The sequence below is a fragment of the Rhipicephalus sanguineus genome, chromosome 1 (assembly GCF_013339695.2).
Source record: "Rhipicephalus sanguineus isolate Rsan-2018 chromosome 1, BIME_Rsan_1.4, whole genome shotgun sequence".
NCBI classification, from domain to species: domain Eukaryota; kingdom Metazoa; phylum Arthropoda; class Arachnida; order Ixodida; family Ixodidae; genus Rhipicephalus; species Rhipicephalus sanguineus.
In genome coordinates this window covers 66792632-66813517 of record NC_051176.1, presented here as the reverse complement: position 1 = coordinate 66813517, position 20886 = coordinate 66792632, and the positions used below count along the sequence as shown (strand labels likewise).

The following is a 20886-nucleotide window of genomic DNA, read 5'->3' as shown; positions in this document are numbered from 1 at the left end:
TCTTGACGCTCACTACGGCATTTCCGGTGACAGTGTGAAGTTCAGTTCACTCGTGGTCAGACGGACGCCGCAGATCACGTGATGGGCAGGAGTAGCGTTGTGTGTGCCTACTCAAGTCCATATCGTCATCCTGAGCTTGACGTCTTATAGGGAACCTGTGAACTTTCAGTACTCAGTGCACTCTTAATATTAGTGGTAGCAGTAGTATTAGTAATAATGGAAGTAGTACTAGTTCTGTCATTGCATAATAGGGGCAGTGACTTTATGACTGCCAAACCGTCTCCATTACCTCATTGTAAATGTCACCTTAAAGATATTACGTTCAGTGAGGAGAAATATAGAATGAGTGCGACGAACATATACAACATGGTTATTCAAACTGAATGGGATCACCGAAAAAAAGTTATACTTGCAGTGACGGAAAATAGCACTAATGTTGTCATTTTCCCTTAACTCGTTCGTGTCCGTGTTTGCACGCCTTTATTTTCCTATTGATTCCTACCAACCAGCTCAACTTCATGCCATCCTCATCTTTAAATAGAAACGTATGATGCATGTGGAGACGATTTCAAACACATATTCAAGACACAGAGTGTAAAGCAGAAAAGGTCGTTACTAAAGCCTAATCAGGAATATTCGCCGCGAACTTTTCTTGACAAGTATTAATTCTTCGTTGATTCGCACTACAGCTGATGTACTTACAATCACGATTTCACATGTAAATAATAAATAATTTCTGATGTTTTACGTGCCACAACTCCGATATGCTTGTGAGGTATGCAGTAGTAGGGGACTCCTGGATTAATTTGAACCACATGGTGTTCTTTAACGTGCTCCAAAATTGAAGTGAGCACATTCCCCCAACATAAATGCGCCCACTGTTGTCGGAAATTGAACCCACGTCCTACTGCTTAGCAGCGCCACACTTTACCGGTTAAGCTAAAACGGCGGGTGCATATTCATCAGTGAACACGGAAAAATAAGTGTTGCATTCAACAGCCTCCGCCCCTTTACTTAAGCACACAGGCAAAGAACAGTCAACTGCAATCACTGTGCAATGTACCTGCCCGCCTGTTGTCGTAGATTGTTACACTAAGAATCCAAAAACAGAACAGCCAAACATTTGTCACGCGTGCATGGCCTTAAATCTTGGAATGTGCATATGACACGCTTTCCTAGCCTCGTGCATGTAATGACTTCCTGAATATTCGTTTCTCATGTGCACTGCACATATACATTGCATGCTTTCTCACGTGTCTTAATAATGAATCAGCTACCATTTAAAATTTTTTAAACTGTTACGTCAGCGACAAAATCACTACGTCACGGATAGCCCTTCCAATGAGGCTGTATGTTGTAGGAAATTCGGGGTCCGATCCATAACCTTTTGAGGTGTAAGCTTTGTTTGTGAGGGACCGGTGTTGGCGTGCTGGCCAACCCAATAGTATTAAAGGCACCGGTTTGTCACCGAGCGGCGCTTACGCCCTGAAAGTTCGCGAATACTTGCATTCGTGAATATCAGTATTTAACTTTTTTTTTTTCATTTCGTTCGCTCTTCATTGTCATGATCTCAACAATTTGTATAGAAGTTCCTTTCATCTTAGCGATGCTCATTGAGGAGAAAGAGTAAGATAGGCTCAAAATCATTCTCTTCTTCACTAATATGTCGTGTGGTCCTGTATTCAAGCCTTCCTGTTGCACGCACCGAAGTAGCGCTGCTAGAAACTCAGGACTTCCAAATTTTATCATGTAGCGGTGAGCACCTTTCCTCTACGTATACTTTTGGACTTGCGTTCGGTGTAGAAAGTTTCTTATTTTTGTCACCAGCTATCGAAGGTGTAGGTTGTTGGTTTCTGGCTGAAGATGCTTACGTCCTCTTGTTTTACTTCACCATTGTGCACGGTCGGAACATCGAAATGCAGTTCTTTCTTTATTTTTAAAGCTGTATCATAGCTTAGATGGTGAGTAGAAGAATATGCAACGCAAATGACTGATTCAGACATTGAGGCTAAAATTAGGGTCATTGGTATGTGCATTTCTTGTGTTAGGCGCTGTCGAGTGTATAAAGGCCACAACTATTCCTAACAATTCCTAGGGACACTACGAGTGTATAAAGGCCATTGCGCTGTACAAGTTCTTTTAACTGCTTCTGATTATTCCCTTTCGCGCTAGATGACAGGTGTGGCGGTGGGCGCAAACAGCAGTGTTGCCAGCCCTCCAGGAGCGCCAAGATTTGAGCGCTGCCGTCATCGAGCTGTGTTTGAGAATGACACTGTAGACCCCGAGACATTGGTGGCATGCGACGCGTGGACCTACAACGAAACGGTACCGGGATCGTCCGCAGTCCCAGAGGTAAGTCGTCATTTTTATGCAGTGATCATGCTTAATAACTTTCTAATATAACGTTACACTATACACATGGCCCATAGTTTGCAGAATACGAGCGGCGCGTGAAAAATTAGATTACGTCGTGGTATGGAACTGAAGTCTGTAGTCGATAACCTCACGTCCGCTCGCTTCGACAACACGCGCGAAATCCCCGTAAGATGCTAAGTTCGCACCACGTTTATTTGCAATGAGAAAATCGAGTTCTTCTTGGTGTCTGCCTCGTTATTTATTGTTTGTTTGCTTTTTTATTGCGATAGCAATTATATGGACAGTCTCGGCTGATTTTTGCCGTCGCCGGCCGCCGTCATTCACCGTATATGTAAATGTGTGTATATACATATAAAAGCCATAAAGAAAAATAGTTCAGAAAAACTTTCTGACGCGCGGAATCGAACGGGCGACCTCTGGCTTTCCAGCGAGCGGCGTTAGACGGTTACGCCTCCAACAGTACCGTCTTTCAGCCTGCTAACGACGAGCTATTTACATACACCATTTCCTTCAGCATGCTTTCTTATTCGCCACATAGATAGCGCGACGTGCGCGCTTGGCGCGCTTTAAAGATCATCGCCCCGCTCCTGCGAACGCCGTTGGTCTTCGCCCTACAGCGCGTGGCCGCCTTGGTGCGCTTATCTCGAGGAAAGAAGGGGGCGGTCGGGGGGGGGGTGGGGGTGGAGCGGGCGGTTGTATGTTTTGTGCTTTCCCCGCGATGTCCGCGCTGAAGCCACAGAGCGTACGAAGGTCACTTCGCAGCGGCCGCGTTTGCGAAAGGAGCGCGCTGTTCAAACAGAAATAAGTAACAACTGTGACAGTTCGCGCTCGTCCTGTGTGTACCTGTTCGCTCGTTTCGTGCGTCGTGCTTTATGTTTGAGCAGTGCGCTTCAAGTGTCGAGCTGTGACACATGATAGTTCGCGCTCGTCCTGTGTGCGTTCTCTTCGTGCGTCCTTTGGGCTCGAGCGACGCGCTGGCAATTTCGAGCTGCTTTCCGTTCTTCGCGTTACATTCCAATTTATTGCTATCGCATTCGTTGCTTCGCCGTCGCGGCGAAACTGTGAGTTTTTTTTCTTCTCCAACAAAGCTTGGGTTGGCTATATAAACTTTTGTGTCAAATTGTAGCATACAGAAATACGAGCCAAGCATATTGCTACGGTACTGTACCCCTGGTAGCATTACACAGCCGTATGTCACAATTTTCGAAGCCCCTTACGTTACGGGGACACTCAAGAGAATGACGTTTTTGCTCGTATCAGTATATCAACTCTCTTGCACAATACCAAAAGCGCAGCTCTTGCTGCAAGCAAACGCGCGGTAAGTGAGAAACGTATCAAAAGAAAATGCGGGCGGCGACGCCACTTTGTAGTTCCCGCTCCAACTCGCTGTGATGCCATGGATTTGAAAGGCGCCTTCTAATGCCTACATAGTTCTTAATCGGTAAAAATGAATTGTCCACTGAAGGGGCTAGAGTTGTAACGTACCAATTTAACACCCAGACTTACTGCGCAAGCACAAAGAAAGGAAAAGGGAGACAGGATAGAGCGCATTACCCTTCGCTCTATCCTGCGCTCTATCCACACAGAAGCAGTGCTCGGGAGCCGGCTGACCTCCTTACCGTTTGTCCCGTTCCATTGCGCTGTCTCCTTACTCAAATACCCGGATTGTGGCCATGTAACAACTTTCCTAAACTTCGTCAACACCGGAGTCTGAGGTTATTGAATGTGTACTTAAATAGAACAGCGAATATAGCATGGAAGGTATTTTACATGAATTTTGAAGTTTACGTGAGCGATCGACACCCTCGGGCTATTGACACCCTCAATGGTGACCCTCGGTGACCCCCCACTTCCCTCACGTGACCACGCTGCAACAAATTATGATGACGTCATAGCCGCCATTTTTTTTTTTTTTTTTTTTTGCCGCGTTCGCTCCAGCAGCCTGCTTCTCGGCGGCTGCTCACGAACCGCGCGGAAGTGTGTCACGGTTGTGTGCTGACGTGACGAGCGCTGCAACCGCTATGTGGTGATAGTTGCACCCGGAGGCTTGTCGTTTTTGAAACCGAAACTATATAACACTGGTCGGTAATGAGGAGCCTGTAATTAATTATCTTTCACGCGCTGCAGCAAACGATGTGCCGTGTTATGACTAACAGGCCCCCAGCAACATACTGCAGCAAAAAACGCGAGGCCAAAATTTTCGCGTCAGTACCCCTTTAAGTGTTTGTGTTTATATGCTTGCGGATACGACGTGCCCTCGCGAGAAGTCACACCTCGTGAAACGACGTATAGTGGGACCCGCATTGCGACGGTGTGCTCTTTACTGTAACGGCTTACGGTTATCGCATCAGGCATGGTCGGTAAAAGCGTGGTACGGAAAAAAACACGGCGTGTCGGCGAAAGAGAAAAAGTGCTGCTTGACGTCAAGACGAGCTGAGTTGAGAAAGAAGACGAGCTGAGAGGGCAGCCACAACACTCTTATCTCTGCCTTTATCTCGCCGTTTTTTGTTTTGTTTGTTTGTTTATTCACTCGTAGGAAGGTGAAAAGGTGATCGGCCCTTCACACTCCTTAGATGAGCGCCGAAGAAGGTGCTTCAGAGCGCCCGTCGCTTTATCGACTTGAAAGCCACTGTGAGGCACCAACAAAGTCTTCGACGCATCCTTCACAGCTCCACGACTCTTTCTGCACCGATCTGCCAATATCAGAAGAAACTGGAGCTATCGCTCGCCTACATGTCTACAAGACGGCGCGAAAAGAGAAGGGCATTGAGGCGCAACTGATTTCTCTCCTTCTTTTACGCCCTCTAACAAAGTTTTTCAAACAACAGCACGAGGAACACAAGGAAGAGATATTGAGACAACACAAAGAACCAAACGGTTTATTGCAGGAACAAGAATATTTGCGAAAACTAAAACACGTGGTGCATTCCAGGTAAGCTGGGCGCATCCGAGCGACAACGTACGCATGGAATCGACTTCTCTATTACAAATGGTGATAGACGTTTAACTAACGCACCATGCAGAATCTTTGTGCACGTGATATACCTACCAGGTTTTCTTTTTTTGAAAATAATTTTGGTTTGACTAAGCGAGTCCTCACAATCGCACAACTTGCACTACGTGGCCAGATTCGAGCTTGTATAATTCGTGTCCACGGCGTAGATCTCTCTGAGGCGCACATTAGGACAGTAGCCTTTCTCACAGTGTAGTACATCTTGACACATGACAAAGGCATATCACATACACCACTTTCACAGAACAAGATACAAACATCTTTGTGTGCTTGACGCAACACGTGGTTAAGGACACCGGCTTGGATCAGTTAACAAGATGTCAAATCCTGCTTCTTTGATTCTTAGAATAAAAACACAACTCGAACACTCTACCTTACAACCGTTCTTTAGCCCATGCTCTATCCGGTTTACGTAAGGATTCACTGCAGGGTGTGTCCAGATAAGAATGACCACGAGGCCCCGCGGTCACCGTTCCCGGTTTTGACCACGTTTACTGTAGACGCATATATTGCACCCAGAACAATGATTTTAAGTTAGTTTCGATAACAAAAATTTTGTCCGCGTAAAGAAAATGAGGACATTTTGGCTGCAAAAAAACACATTTCAGCCAATCCTGAAATTTCTGAAATTGGGATTGCAAAATCAAAATTAGGACTGCAGCCACAGTCGGCACAATGATTTTGATCAGACGCGCATCTTGCGCAGATATCGTGATAGCCAATTCATTCCATTGGGCCATCATGTGTAAGCACACCATCGATCGCACTAACCGACAAGGAAATTAAGTATCTCCGCACGTGATCATAGCACCGTCATGGACTAGTTGGCACGCATGCGTTGACCTATTTCCCCCCCTCCCTCTTTTGTTGATTTCCGTTTCCCAAGAAGCGTGTATATTTGTGTACATACGAAATAAACGCTCATGTTGTTAGCCAGCGCCAAGTCCTGTCAGTCTCCCTTGTCTCGCGTAACTGCGCTCTTCCCTGCTATGAGACCAAGTCAGCCTATATCAGCCGTCTCATTCGTAGTGTGCATAAAAATCGCGTAAAGGTTGTTCAAAATAATTGTACGCGACATAATCACAAAGCATCTGCTCCAGAACAACAAATGCACAGCGTGGCTGCATGCTGCGGCAAGCTCTGTCTTGCGATAAGCTGCTCGGTAAATCCGCAGCGGCGGCCGCTAGAGGCTGCGGGCGCTCACATTACATGAGTGACGCTTCGACTGCGGGCGAGCTCCGCTTGCGCGTGAAAACTCCAACCAGAGAGTAAACGAGATAAGGAATCTATGACTTTGAAATGAAAAAGCTGTTAATTGCCTACAAGGTCAATGTTATGCGACGATAACTTTGCCAGCAATTTTACGGTGAGCGGATGTATGTATGTATGTATGCATGTATGTATGTATGTATGTATGTATGTATGTATGTATGTATGTATGTATGTATGTATGTATGTATGTATGTATGTATGTATGTATGTATGTATGTATGTATGTATGTATGTATGTATGTATGTATGTATGTATGTATGTATGTATGTATGTATGTATGTATACAGGGTGTCCCAGCTATCACGCAGCACGATTTTCAAAAAAAGAGGATTGGGTTACGCGAAGCGAACCTACTGCATATTGTTCCTAGTACACTGGAGTAGCCACTGCTAACTTTTTGTTAATGAGGTTTAATTAACTAGTCTAATTATATTTATAACTCGACAAGTACGTACCTCATAACGAGCTTGTCTGAGGGCGCTGGTTCCCAATGCTCGCAGCGACCTAGTCACGCGTCACGTTTCATATTTCGCGGGCTTTCTTGGTCAACCGGAAAAAATGAGCGCGCAATTAGCACGTATTTGAAAATAGCGCAGTTAGATGTCATTTTAACATGCCTAGATACGCCTCATTGAAATTTTGACAATTAAGTGAGTACTTGTTGAGTTACAAATATAATTACGACTAATTTATTAAACCTAATTAACGAAAAAATAGCAGTGGCTACTCCAGTGCACTAGGAACAATATGCAGTGGGTTTGCTTCGAGTAACGCCGTTCCTCTTTTTTGAAATCGTGCTGCGTGATAGCTGGGATAGTCTCGTATTTGAACCCCCCAAACCCTCCTCAGTCTAAGCCAATGCAAATGGCTATCAGCTCCGTACGTTCTGAGTAAACTGCGCAATGACGTCTCGTGCCTCATGTTACGTCATGTTACCGTGCACGTTTTAGTTCATTTCACCCTGTCGGATGTAAAAAAGAACGTAAATTTGGCTTTGTGTTTGCAGTGGGACCTTGTGTGTTCGCACGACTGGCAGCGATCTTTGATGCAGAGCGTTGTGTTCGCGGGATCCTTGGTGGGAGCGCTGGCGCTGGGCCGTCTCTCAGACATGTGAGTGAAATTGTGCTCCCCGAAGTGCATGTTTGTATAATACAAAAATAGTAGAAAATGCAGACGTTCAGGAGATGATGGAAGCTTGAAGAGAGTTGTGAACACGGGTTGTCTCTGAAGCCGACGTTTCGACAAGCAGATTTGTCTTCTTCAAGGCTGCAACTGATTTCCTAAGCGCGCTGTATGTATCTGCTTCGTACCCTTTCCTCCAAATCCAAACGAAGGAGGAGGAGAGGTAAAAGAAAGTAGGGGGGGGGGGAGGCGCAGTGGCGTCGAAGGGTAGAAAGGAAGCTAGACGATTCGCTGAATCATGGTTGTCACAAGGAAGCACCACCTGACAAGGATAATTTCACGGGGATCAGCACGGTTAGAAAGCCTTCGAAGAAAGACTTAATTCTCACTGATTTTCGTTGTGCATGTACCATATTGAATAGAATCAACAGCACCCTTCGAAACGCGTATACCTGTTGGCTGGAGTGTATTATACCCGTGTCGCACGGGCGTATGGAAGACCACCCAACCGATAGTCTATTCACTTAATGGTCAAGCGTAGGCTGCTACACGGGACGTTTCGAAGACCGTAGAGTCAATAGTCTGTCGAGTCAACGGAGGATCCCACAACTCCATCGAAACGTCGATGGCCATTGACGGAAGCGGAAACAGCGCCAACGTGCCCTCTTGTTAACAGTGTGCTCGTACGCGCGATTAGAAAAAAGGAATCTAAACAGTATGCCTTAAAAGCAGTATATGTGAGTGCTGGGAATTATTTAATAGAGTATTTTTGCCACTTGAAATGTGCGAACTCTCGACAACAGCAACGCGCTTGTCTTCATCGTGCCGTCTTGCGGTGTTTCACTCGCCACACTTTCGCTGCTCAACAACTTAAAAGCTAAATATATGCATTCATAACTACGAATAAAAAATTTATTGAAATATTTAAGTAGCATCAACAAACGTATTTCAGTTTTTCAGTGAACTTATATCATTTAACTTTAGGTCACATGAATAATAAAATGAAGATCCGCAGCGCCCCACAATATTTGCGAGAAACGCCTGAACGACCCAACGGCCTTTAAAAACTGCCGTGTAGCAGCGCGACAACTCCATCGAGTCGATAGCGTTGTGGCGTTTCGATGGCAGCGCGACACCTCGTGTTGACAAGCAACATCCTGTGTTCAAGGAATTTTTAATATTTGCATAAAAGTTCCTTAAATGTTGTGGTGTCACGCGTGAAACACCGCACATGTACAGTCACAGGTACCGAGCGCGGTATCCTCGGATAAGTCCTCGAAAGCTTAAAAAGAAATATTGTGCGCGAAATGGTGCATGCGGACTAAAAATGAGCACTAACGGAGTTCTAGAATTGCGATGCCGGCCTAAATTGAAGCACGGCCGCGGGAATTAAAGTGCTGATACATTTAAAAACAACGTGAACGTCAGTTTTTTTTTTTTGTCCTATACAGATACTGCCACCTCAAACGTAAGCTTTTCCAACACGAAGAACGAGAGCGGAAGAGTGAGCGCACACAACGACATGAGAATGCGCTTGGGGTACGCAGTGCGAACGTTATTCCGAGAAAACTGTAGATGTCAGATATTTCTAGCTGCGGGATAGTTTCAAGAGCCTTCATAGAGGAATATTTAACAACGATAATTTCCAACTATAGCCGGTTACAACCTAAAAGTAGGTAAGCCTACATAAGCTTCACGCCCGAAACTGCGGCTCACCTGTAGTTCAGCGCTGTAAGGTATGTAGTCGCACCAGCTTGTTTCGTTCGACTCACGAGTACTTTCTCTCCACAATGTATGTATGTCTGTATGCTATGCACGTTGGAAAATAAGTTGCTCTGCGACTGTATTTAAACAAATCACACATAGCGCTATCTCTCAGCATGCAGATACGGTGTAGTTGCGCAACAACAAGGAATGTTTGCATTTAACCAGCCCAAACATTATTACATCGCTTGCACGTGACAGGTAGGCTTGATACCAGCGCTAATCATGTGATATATGCTGAACGCGTCAACGAGCGTGTTTCTGCAAAACGCTACTCTTCGTTCATTCTGTTGCTGCTGTTCTTGCGCCATCTAGTGTTCATTTCGAACGCCAGGTGTGGATTCCGCGAAAACACAGCCATTGTTTTTCCTTTCGATTTCTTTTTGTATGTATTGGTTTTATGCGCTGCTTACCTATCGTTCGAAACTCGCAGGTACGGTCGGCGCTTCATCTTCTTCGTTTCCAACTTTGGTTTCATTCTGTTCGCGTCCGTGTCCGCAGCGTCCCCTTCGGCGACCTGCTACAACAGCCTGCGCTTCATCACTGCCATTTGCGTCGCCGGAATTCAGACGACAGCCGCATCGCTATGTGAGTTGCACGCGGCGTCGGTCGCGTCTCTTTCATTAGCCGTGTTGTGATCTCCCGTGACTGTGCACTTCGGTCTCCTACCGGGCAGACACGGATGCGAGAGAAGACAACGCAGACGCGCTTCTCACGTCTCCGTGTCTCCTCTCCTTACATTTCTTTCGACGGTGGATCCCCAAACTAACTCAACTTTATATGTACCGCAGGCCTTTGTCAGCAGATAGTTTGCAATTTTTCTTCTCAGAGCAGCGTTACCATTGGGTAGATTTAAAAAGGAGCCAGAGCTCAAGCTAAACGCCAAATTTGTAGCCAAATGCAATAGAAGCGGTATTATATATCAATACAGTTTTTTATTATTGAACAATAAATTATGTCATTTTGAATAAGCAGCAACAAAGAAATAAAAGCACGGTATTCTCCCCTCTTACTTGGTTATCAAGGCACAGGTAAGTTGCAAATAAATGAATAAATTATTATTAGTTGAGTGTACAAGCAGTAAGTTTATGTATAATAGATAGAGTTCTTGCCAGAGACAGAGAAATTTTGGACTGCTTAAGCAAACAATGGACACTCAAACAATGGGTAGTCGCAAGGGCGCCCGCAGGATTTGTCTCGAGGGGGCCAAACCCCTGTGGCATCGCGGCGGGGGACGGGGGGGGGGGTGCTGGTGGGGCTTCAGGGGCAGTGCTACCTTGTCTTGAGGTAGTCAAGTGCCCCCTTTGCACCCCCCTGTCAACGCCCCTTGGTCGTTAGGCTTGCCTGTTATTTGGTCCCCAAATAATAGGAGAAATGGCTACTAAATGCGCCAAAACATGGAAATTCAGTTAGCCAGAAAGTAGCCATGGAGCCAACCAGAAATTTTCGTCGCCAGACGGGGTCTTAAGGTAGCCAATTTGGCGCAAAGTAGCCACCAACGGAACCCTGTGCCAGAGTGGTACATATGCCTGCAAACTGTAACCTTCGAAAAGAAAATGAAAGGCAAGCATTTCTTCGAAATGTATGGTATGGCCAGAAAGAGCATGGAGAAACAAGGAATGCATAGGCCACAAGTACGCGTAGCAATAACCATGCGCATGCACGAGAAAAGAAACAGAATAGCGAGTTGGGCTAGTTGGTGGATGTTCATCGTGGAATGACTTATAGCGCGACACGGTTGGAAAACGGGCAGTAGAAGAGGAGAACATGTAGCGCTTGGGTCCTTCTCCTCTTCTACTCTTTGTCTTCTGTGTTGCGCTGTCGTTCCACGAAAAAGGGAAAGTTGGGAGCATAAGATGCGTAAATGCGATGAAGTTGTATACGCGTGCAGTGGCTGTCATGTAATAAAATAAGGCTCACACTACAAAATAAGGTAAATAACAAAAAGAAACTGGAGCGGTGCAATGCAGGGAGGCACACGATCGTATGGAAGGGTGAAATGAAACAACGTGAAACGGGAAGAAACGAAGCGATGTGGATTCTGCGGTGCCACATCCTTTCGCTTCGATGTCGATTGTTGCATCGAGCAGCAATGATGTCGCGTGATGACAGTGTGTTCAGATGCGAGCCGTTAGACACGGAGAGCTGCCAAGTTTCCCTGCCGTGTTTACAAACCACGCGATGCAGCCGTATTAAATTCCGATCAAAGATTGGATCGGATAACACATACTGAATTAGTTGCATGTTCAATCAAATAAGAATGTCTATACAGCAAATGTAAGGCGCTCTTGTTACCTTTTATTTCTAAGCATTAGTAAATGCACTAAACGCATCTCCAAAAAAAGGCACAAGTTCAGGGGGAGATGGAAGCTGTCGAAACGTTCGCTCCAGCGACATTCCGTGTTCACGAATTTTTCATCTCTATAAGCGCAGCTCATGGTTACACGATACAGCAAGAAAGGGCGAAATACAGGGTGTTTCAAGAAATGTGTCCAACCTTCTCAAAAAATCAGGAAAATGCGATATTTGCTCGGGGCTTTCAGAATTTCGTTTTCTGTAGCGGCAGGAATCTTAAAGTAATTAAGGACATCATTTAGGACAGTAATTAAGAAAATTACATTAATTAACTTTTTAATTAGTGGAGTTAGGTGATTGTGTCAAATGGGAGAATTGAAGTTCTTCATGCGAGGAACCCATCCGAGCTTTGAGATTTCGAAAAAGAGTCCTCTAGTAATTGCTGTGGCGTAATGAAATTCAACGAAATGCAACGGCTTTCAACAGCGAAAGCCATCGAATTCGGTTTGAATTTCATTACCTCGTAATTATTACTAGAGGCCGCTTTTTCGAAATCTCTATGTTGGGATGGGTTGCTGGCACGAAGAACTTCAATTCCCCAATTTGACGCAGTCACCTAACTCCACTAATTAAAAAGTTAATTAACTTAACTTTCTTAATTACTGTCTCAAGTCATGTCTATAACCATCTTAAGATGTCTAGCGTTACAGAAAAAGTCATTCACTCATTTTGGACGTCTCAGAAGAATATGGCAGTTGCGTTCTTCCATGTTTCTGTTTAGGTTTCGCCATTGAATTTGGTTGAATTTCATTATTTCGTAATTATTACTAGATGCCACTTTTTCGAAATCTGAAAATTGGGTTGGGTTTCTGGCATGACGAGCTTCAATTCTCCCATTTGACGCAACCACCTAACTCCACTAATTAAAAAGTTAATTAATTTAACTTTATTAACTACAGCCCCAAATAATTTCTTTAACCATCTTAAAATCCTTGCCACTACAGAAAAACCAATTCTGAAGGCAGCAATCAAATATCGCATTTTCTTGATTTTTTGAGAAGGTTGGACACATTTCCTGAAACACCCTGTATATGCCGCCAGCCAGCTTCAAAGGGGACCCTCACCATCATCATGACGAGAGTACTATACAGGGAGTTTCAAGAAATGTCTCCGAAAATCCTCTGAAATCAGGGAAATGCGATATTTGTTCGATGCCTTCACAATTGCTTTTTCTGTAGCGGCAGGCATCTTAAGACGGCTAAAAATATAATTTGGGACATTAATTAAGAAAGTTAAATTAATTGACTTTTTATTTAGTGGAGCTAGGCGGTTATGTCTAATGGGAGAATTGAAGTCCTTCATGCGAAGAACCCATTGCAGCTTTGACATTTCTAAAAAGCGGCCTCTAGTATTAATTGCGAAGCAATGAAATTCAGCGGCGAAACCGAAACCGAAACGCGGAGGAACGCAACTGCCACATTGTTCTGAGACGTCCAAAATGAGTAGACGCGTCGTTATATCAGCCATCAACCGACTTCGGTGTGTGAGTGTGTGGGCTACGCTTGCAATTAGAGTACGCATGGCGCGCATACGTTAACGAACGCGGAAGAACTACACCTCTGTAACCATTGTCTTGAACAGTGACGTCATTCTGGTCGCCTTCTTGTTGCGCTCATCGGTGCTTCGGTTTGGGTTTCGCCGTTGAATTCGGTTGATTTTCATTACTCCATAATAATTACTAGATACCGCTTTTTCTACATCTCAAAGCTGTGATGGGTACTTCGCATGAACTTCAATTCTTCCATTTGACATAACCGCCTAACGAGACCCTCGCTATGAATGAAGGAAAGAAGATGACTCTTAAAGGGACAAACAACTGATTTTTCTCGACCCAGTTTTTTACTGCGCAACAGGAAGCTTACCCTTCGTAGCGTTTGTAGCTGCAGTGGTTTATCCTAAAAGCACGTAGTTATTTTATAAGCAGTATTTTTCTATCTGAAAGGCTACAAACACGCATGAAGGCTTGCTCCAGCAACGCTGAGAATTGATAGCGATGCCGCTAGCCCTTGTGGAAGCTGTCGTTGTTCTGCTTTCGCAGGAGTTACTGTAACTATGCTTAACCACCTTTATTTTGAGCTTTCCAACCATTTTTGCAAATAGCAAGCTGTTACAATGAGATGATGTGGCTTTATACACCTTCTTGGTATTTGTACAGCGTTGTGTGCGCCTGCGCCCAAGGTTGCCTGCGCCTGTGTCAAGGCTGCCTACGCCAAGCGAAGGCAGCGCCACTTTGTTGCATACAACTAACGCAGGCCTATATGTACATTTTTATGGAGTAATATCTTTTAATATAAAAAAATGAACAATATTTCAGTACTAACAGAAAAGTCATCGAACGCGTACACCAATCAACGGTCACTTGACCGGCTTCATCGGGCCATTTATGATTTTGCCGCTAGAGGCGCCAAAGGTCATTTTTCACGACTTTCAATAAAGAAATAAAAATATAAATCCACCTCTCACGAGATAAACAGGGTTGGCTTGAGTCAATGCGACGGACAATCTTTTCAACAGTGCAGTCATCTCATTTCATGTTCTGGGCAGTTGTCGGTCCCTTTAAGGGCTCATTTTTCTTTGTTAGACACTCTATTAATGAGAACTAACAGACAGTAATGCCAAGGAAGGTATAGGGGATGTTATTTGTAGTAATTAAGATATAAATGTGAAGAAAGTAAAGTGGACAAAAAGATAACTTGCCGCCGGCAGGGACCGAACCTGCGACCTTCGAATAACGCTCGTTCTGGCAGAATTGATGCCTTCAGGAGGTATGCGAGGGGTTATTGGTCAGCTGCCAGCTCGCAAAAAAAGATCACGTGCTACGTGACACCAACAGGCAGAAAAAGAGTGTTCCACACTCGCCGCCATGGCTGCGATCGGCGCTGACAAACACTCCTAGGTGTAAATGCACATATATACCCCATACAGTGAACGGGGAGATGACCGCCGCCGTAGCTCAGTGGAGAGCATCAGACGCGTTATTCGAAGGTTGCAGGTTCGGTCCCTGGCGCCGGCAAGTTATCTTTTCGTCCACTTTACTTTCTTCCCAATTTATATCCTAATTACTACAAATAACATCCCGTATACTGTGATTGGCATTATTGTCTATTAGTTCTCATTAATAACAAAGATACAGAGAGAATATGTGCCGTCCAGTTCAGGCCAATACTTGTACGAGTGCCGTAAGAAAATAAAAGGTTCGTGTTATGGCTGCTTTGTGATTCTGTGCTGTGCGCAAGTAGCTCACTGCAGTGCCCAGAATAACCAATAATCGAGCACAGCTAGCGTACACGACTTTTGCACTTTGATTTTGTAGCATTGTGAGGCCTGTAATCACGAAAAAATCCTTACGAAATAACAGTTTCATAGAAGAAGATTCCAGTCAATCAATGCGAAAGCAAAAAGGAAACCTGAATTCTCTCTGATTCTACGCTTTTAATAGGACTTGAACAGTGGTGGCCCTAATAAAAGCGCCGTATTAAAACGCCTGCGACTAGAACCGGTCGCGCAACCCATAGAGTTTCCTACAATACTTACTAGAGGGAACTCTGGCGCTAGTGTCTATGGGAGCTGCAATGCATCGCGCTTCAGCCAGCATGGGAATCATGGGTAGTACACGGATTTGTCTAAACTTCGTTCTTTCGGCTCCGTTTGGCTCCGCGTGGCCTGCATCCGCTTTGTCGCAAAACGAAGTTGAGCAAAAGTCAGCAGTTTCACTTCACCACTTTAACTTCTTTAGGCTCACCGATTCAAATCTGGTCACGAAGTTCACAACAATCCATTCTTTTATCCGAAAGAAAGCCAAAACATAGCAATAAACAAAGCCACAAGTGCGTTCGAAGCCCACAAGCACGAAGACTAGGCAAATCCGTGTACTACCCATCATTCCCATGGTGGCTGAACGATCGCAGCGCCAGAGTTCCCTCTAGGTCATTTTAGGAAACTCTATGGCGCAACCAAGTTAGTCGCAAAGAGACCGGCCGCGACTGGACGTTTTGGTCGAAAAGGGACTGCTGTCGCCCAGTCGCTCGCTGCTCGATTTTTTTCAGTCACGCGACTGCAGTCGCAACTCTCTGAGCCAGTCAGATGCGGGGGAACAGGACGTCAGCTTATTTCACGGGGCACTGGAAATGGGAGCAGACGTGAATCGTGTGTGGTGACGGGTAAATCGCACTCGCAGGTCTAAACGACGGTCGCCTTGAGTAGCTTTTTGGTCGCCCTTTGCAAATGGTCATGCGACCGGTGGTAGTCGCAGGTGTGAACGAGTCTTTAGCGTGTCCTTACCTATTGCGCTTCTCTTCTTCCTCTCGTATGCGTCAACGTGTGGTGCATGACTTGCAGTCACGGAAATTGTCGAGCCACGTCATCGTAACCTGCTCAACGTGGGCTTCTCGCTGGGATTCACTCTGCCGACGCTGCTTCTGCCTGGAGTCGCGTACCTCGTGGGAAGCTGGAAGTATCTACAACTTACCGCTGGCCTCAGCGGCTTAATCCTCATCCCGTTCATCTTGTGAGTGACGTGTGGACTCTTCTTTGTATACGTGCGGTGTTGTGCAGCATGTCGTCACGTTTAGAGCGGCCGTTTGTAAAATCAAGCAGCGCTGAAGCATTTTGCGACAGAAACATTGCTGCAAAGGTTGTTCTCCTAGTTATCCTTCACGCAACTTTCTGTGAGCGCAATTTTTTGCCACGAGCGCATCTACTTATTAATTGAATCAATGTAATCGCAGACGCCGTCAAATGTGGAAAGGAGGTATTTCTTGAAAGGGGTGTGACGTATACATGGCTTGCACCTACGTCACTTGACGTCACTGCACGGAGCGAGTCGGCCATATTGGTGAACAGCGGTTAGATCTTGTTCAGCGCTGCCTGGTAGCACCTGCGAGTTTCTTCCTCTACTATGGTTGTATGCGCAGTTGTAGGCTGCTCTAATCGTAGCGACAGTTGCGGAAGAAAGAAGCAGCCCACTAGTATGAGCTTCTTTCGAATACGAGAGATTATTTCAGGTCAGTGCGAGCGTACGAAAATGCTCAGCGCGAACCGTCAGAGGACCTGGCTGGCGCGCAGAAGGCGTGCAAATTTCGACGAACAAAACCCCAACGTTCGTGTGTGTGGAGCGCTCTTCGTAGGATGTAAGCGAAAAAACCCGCATTTCCCCGAAGGGGAGTATGAGGAAGTGCGAAGCACGGGGTGATGCTATGAGGGGGCGCGCGCGACTAAACTGCAGAGCCGAGCGAAGGAGACGGCAGCGAGAGAGCACGCGCCAGCCGACCCACGGAGGTCTGGCCGTTTTGAAGTGCAAAGCACTTTTACTGATGATGATGATCTGTCTTCCGAACTCGTTCCAAAGAACCCGCAACGCGTTGAACTTGTTGGCAGCGTTGCGCACGCCCGAGATGGGGCTCAGGTTGTTGTCGAACCACATTCGATCGCACACCGCGCAGCTATATTCGAAGCTGCGGTCCAGGAAGTCTCGCTTGAAGCGCGCGTCCGGCCGATCGAATTCGAGGGCCCGCGCTCGCTCACGCATCGCGCGTCCCCGCGCCAGATCGGCTTCGGGGTGCTCGGCTCGCTTCGCACGCTTTCGTTCGGCGTCTCGCCGCCGGCCTTCATCACCACAGGCAATGCGCGGGGCGCGCGCAGCCACGGAGCGGAGGGCGGAGCGCGCGCAGTCACGTGGGGCGTGACGTCGCTGCGCCGTTGCTACAGACGCTCCTCTCCGCTCCTCGCGCCGTTGCTATGGGACGGCGGATTCAGGCTCGCTTATAAAGTGCATTCGCACTTAAAGGGGTCATGAACCACTTTTCCAAGTAATGATCTAATGGCATCAGTATCGGAGTGTACTGCCTCCCGAATCGATTGCCGCAAAAATTTCTCGAATCCGTCAAGAATCAGCGGAGTTACGGGGGTTTGGCGCACGCTCCCAGCGCTTTCTCTCTTTTCTCGTGCCGACGAGCGCACTGGAAGCTAGACAGGGAGGGATGGCATGGGGGAAAGAAGTTACGCCAGCGCGCGTCATGAAACGCGATCGCTCTCCCGCTGTGATTCGCTTGCGCGAGTGCGGCGCCGGCAAGTGGCGGCATTCCGCGGCAAGAAGCGCATCTGATCCGAACGCCGCTCTCGATTTACGTCGGCTATCGGCCAATAAGCATGCTATGTCTTTGCGACGTACAGCGGACAGACGCCCCGCCCACCGACGAGAGTGAGAACCGGCCTCTGTTTGAAAAGAGGGTGCCTGGGGAAACGGCAACTTCGCGCTCCGCTTGTGGCCATTACACAGCGCGCACGACTGTAATATTTGGCAGAGCAGTTCATAGCCGTGTCAGCTTTCCGCAGGATGTGTTTTTTCAATCAGCCCAAGGGGTGCTTCATGACCCCTTTAAAAGAGAGGAGATATGAAGACACTGATTAGCATGGATGCTCTTGTGTTCATAGGAAAGCCGTCCGCGTTGTTCGACGAGACGAACCCAGACTGGGCGCCGCCGTCTCTACGGCTCGGCTACAGCTGCAAGCATGCAGGCGCTGCGCGACATGAGTGCACGAAAAAACGGCGTCATGAAAAATGGGAAGCAGAGGCCGAACGGCGCCGAGCACAGGCTGATGCGTGTTGATGAAGCCGAATGCGGTTCGCTCCCGATGACGGTCCGCATGCAGTGACTAAACCATCAGCACTGCGTTCACATACACGTACTACATCCTTCTATGTTTATGACAAACTGGACAGCACGGGAGACGCACGATCGAAAAACGCGCTGCGGCGTGTGCACCTCGCTCCACTCGCACGAGAACTAAGCGCAAACATCAGCACTTGTTGATTTAGCAGCGTTCGTGCATCGCTATTTCATAACTCGGGGCTGGCGAAGGGGCCATTTTCATGAACCATTCAACTTACCTTGCAAGCACGATCAAATTTACGGTCGTGAAGCTCGTATTCAGACAGGCTCTTTACATCATCATCATCATCATCATCATCATCATCATCATCAGCCTGTCTACGCCCACTGCAGGGCAAAGGCCTCTCCCATGTTCCGCCAATCAACCCGGTCCTGTGCTTTCTGCTGCCACGTAATACCTGCAAACTTCTTAATCTCATCTACCCACCTAATTTTCTGTCTCCCCCTCACGCGTTTGCCATCTCTTGGAATCCAGTCAGTTACCCTTAATGACCACCGGTTATCCTGCCGACGTGCTACGTGCCCGGCCCATATCCATTTCTCTCTTTACACAGCCGCTGGTAAAGTAGTCGTGCGGTTCCATTGCTTTGTACGCCTTTATTTCGCCCAGAGTAGTGCTGAAAACCAAATAGTCCACGATGTCCCCGTACCTGCGACACGTCTGGGAAGGCGGAGATGTTCGATGGCGTGTCCGTTCCGAGTCGAAGCGTGTAGGCATCCACTCCGTCGCACAACCGTACCTTTTCCTCATAGCGAGAACACGCTTGCCCTATCAGTTCTAATAGTACGCCGCATTTAACGGCTGCCTTGTGCCAACGGGCGGCATGATGCACGAGAAACGGGCTCGCGAAAAAGAAAATGACCGCGGGAATGCGGTTCCGTCGTACTAGGGTGGCTAGTCGTACTGAACACTGTTGACACTGTAGTCGTCGTACGGCTGGTACGTGCGGCTGTTCACCAATATGGCCGCCGCAGTAGGACCGCAGCAATGGTGACGTCACGTGCAAGCCATGTATAGTATCAGCATAAGTACAAATGGCTGCCCTTATGAACATGCTTTAGGTTGTCATGTACAATAGAGCTTGCGGCAGTGTGGAATTCGATCACGTAAACCGACCGCGTAGGTTGCATACGCCGTGTCCAGTGGGCGTTGGCTTTGGACTGCATTACACTCCTCGACATGATCGGTGGTTGTAGATGTTTGCAAGCAATATTTGTTTTTCGTTTGCGTCTTTTTAATCGCTCTTTTTTTCCTGTTATTGACGCTGTTGGTGCAAAAGAGAGTCACAATCAAATACCAACCGACGTCTTTCGTTATACAGTTAATTCAGGAAGTCGGCATGTTATGTTGGTGCTTATTTCTGAATGTTTTCTGCAGAAATTTTGCAATAATCCAGCAAATGTTAAATTAAGGTTTTTGTCTTCTTTATATATAGACTGATGTGAGATTGTGTAGTTTTCTTTTTCCTTACATAAATATGGCTAAAAGAAGCAGCCGAACTGCTGTGGCCTTTTGTGGTTCGTTTCTGTAGTACCTCCTAAAGGAAAGCCAGCAGTAAGTTGGCGAGTGTTCGCAGGTTGTCTGTACAGACGGCGTACATACTTGTAGCAAATGTGTAAACATTTTTCCTACATACAGGGCATTATATATATATATATATATATATATATATATATATATATATATATATATATATATATGACCGGATCACGGCGTTCTCTCTATTTCTACTTATCTTAAATTTCTGCAGCAGCTCAGGATGGTTAGGAGCCCGTTTTTCTTGGGCCCACGAAATGTCTTACTCCTTAATTGTAGATGATAAAATCCGTAAACAGGGGGTGCGTGCTCGAGCACGCAACCCCTGTTTACGGATTTTATCACCGCAAGCTTCCATCTTCCACTTCCTGCCGTTTTTTGGATTTCCTTAATTGTAGCTTGTTTTATAATGTTATATACAGTATATCCTATGCTAATTACCTCAAGGCTATATTTGTTAAGCACAGGAAACTTAATTTATAGCCAGTAATAATAATTGCTGTGGTTTAACGTTTCCAAACCACAATATGATTATGGGGGACGCCATAGTTGACGGCTCCGGAAATTTCGACCACCTGGGGTGCTTTAACGTGCACCTAAATCTCAGCACACGTGCCTCAAGCATTCTCGCCTCCATCGAAAATGCGGCCGCCGCGGCCGAGATTCGATCCCGCGACCTGCGGGTCAGCAGTCGAGCACCGTAACCACTAGACCAGCGGGGCCGATAACTCACAGCCAGAAGTAGCATATTGAGTATAGTCCAGCAAACCAATTA

At 46.5% G+C, this 20886-nt stretch overlaps 1 protein-coding gene across 2 annotated transcripts in view; it reads left to right on the top strand.

The window, feature by feature from the left end:
• The window catches only part of LOC119392597 (solute carrier family 22 member 6-A), a 50388-nt gene that overhangs the window by 12542 nt on the left and 16960 nt on the right, over positions 1-20886 (top strand). For both annotated transcript variants that reach the window (XM_037659697.1, XM_037659698.2), the window contains exons 3-6: positions 2173-2352; positions 7669-7772; positions 9982-10136; positions 16242-16410. In XM_037659697.1, coding sequence (XP_037515625.1) covers positions 2173-2352; positions 7669-7772; positions 9982-10136; positions 16242-16410 — 608 coding nt within the window. The remainder of the gene's footprint in view (positions 1-2172; positions 2353-7668; positions 7773-9981; positions 10137-16241; positions 16411-20886) is intronic.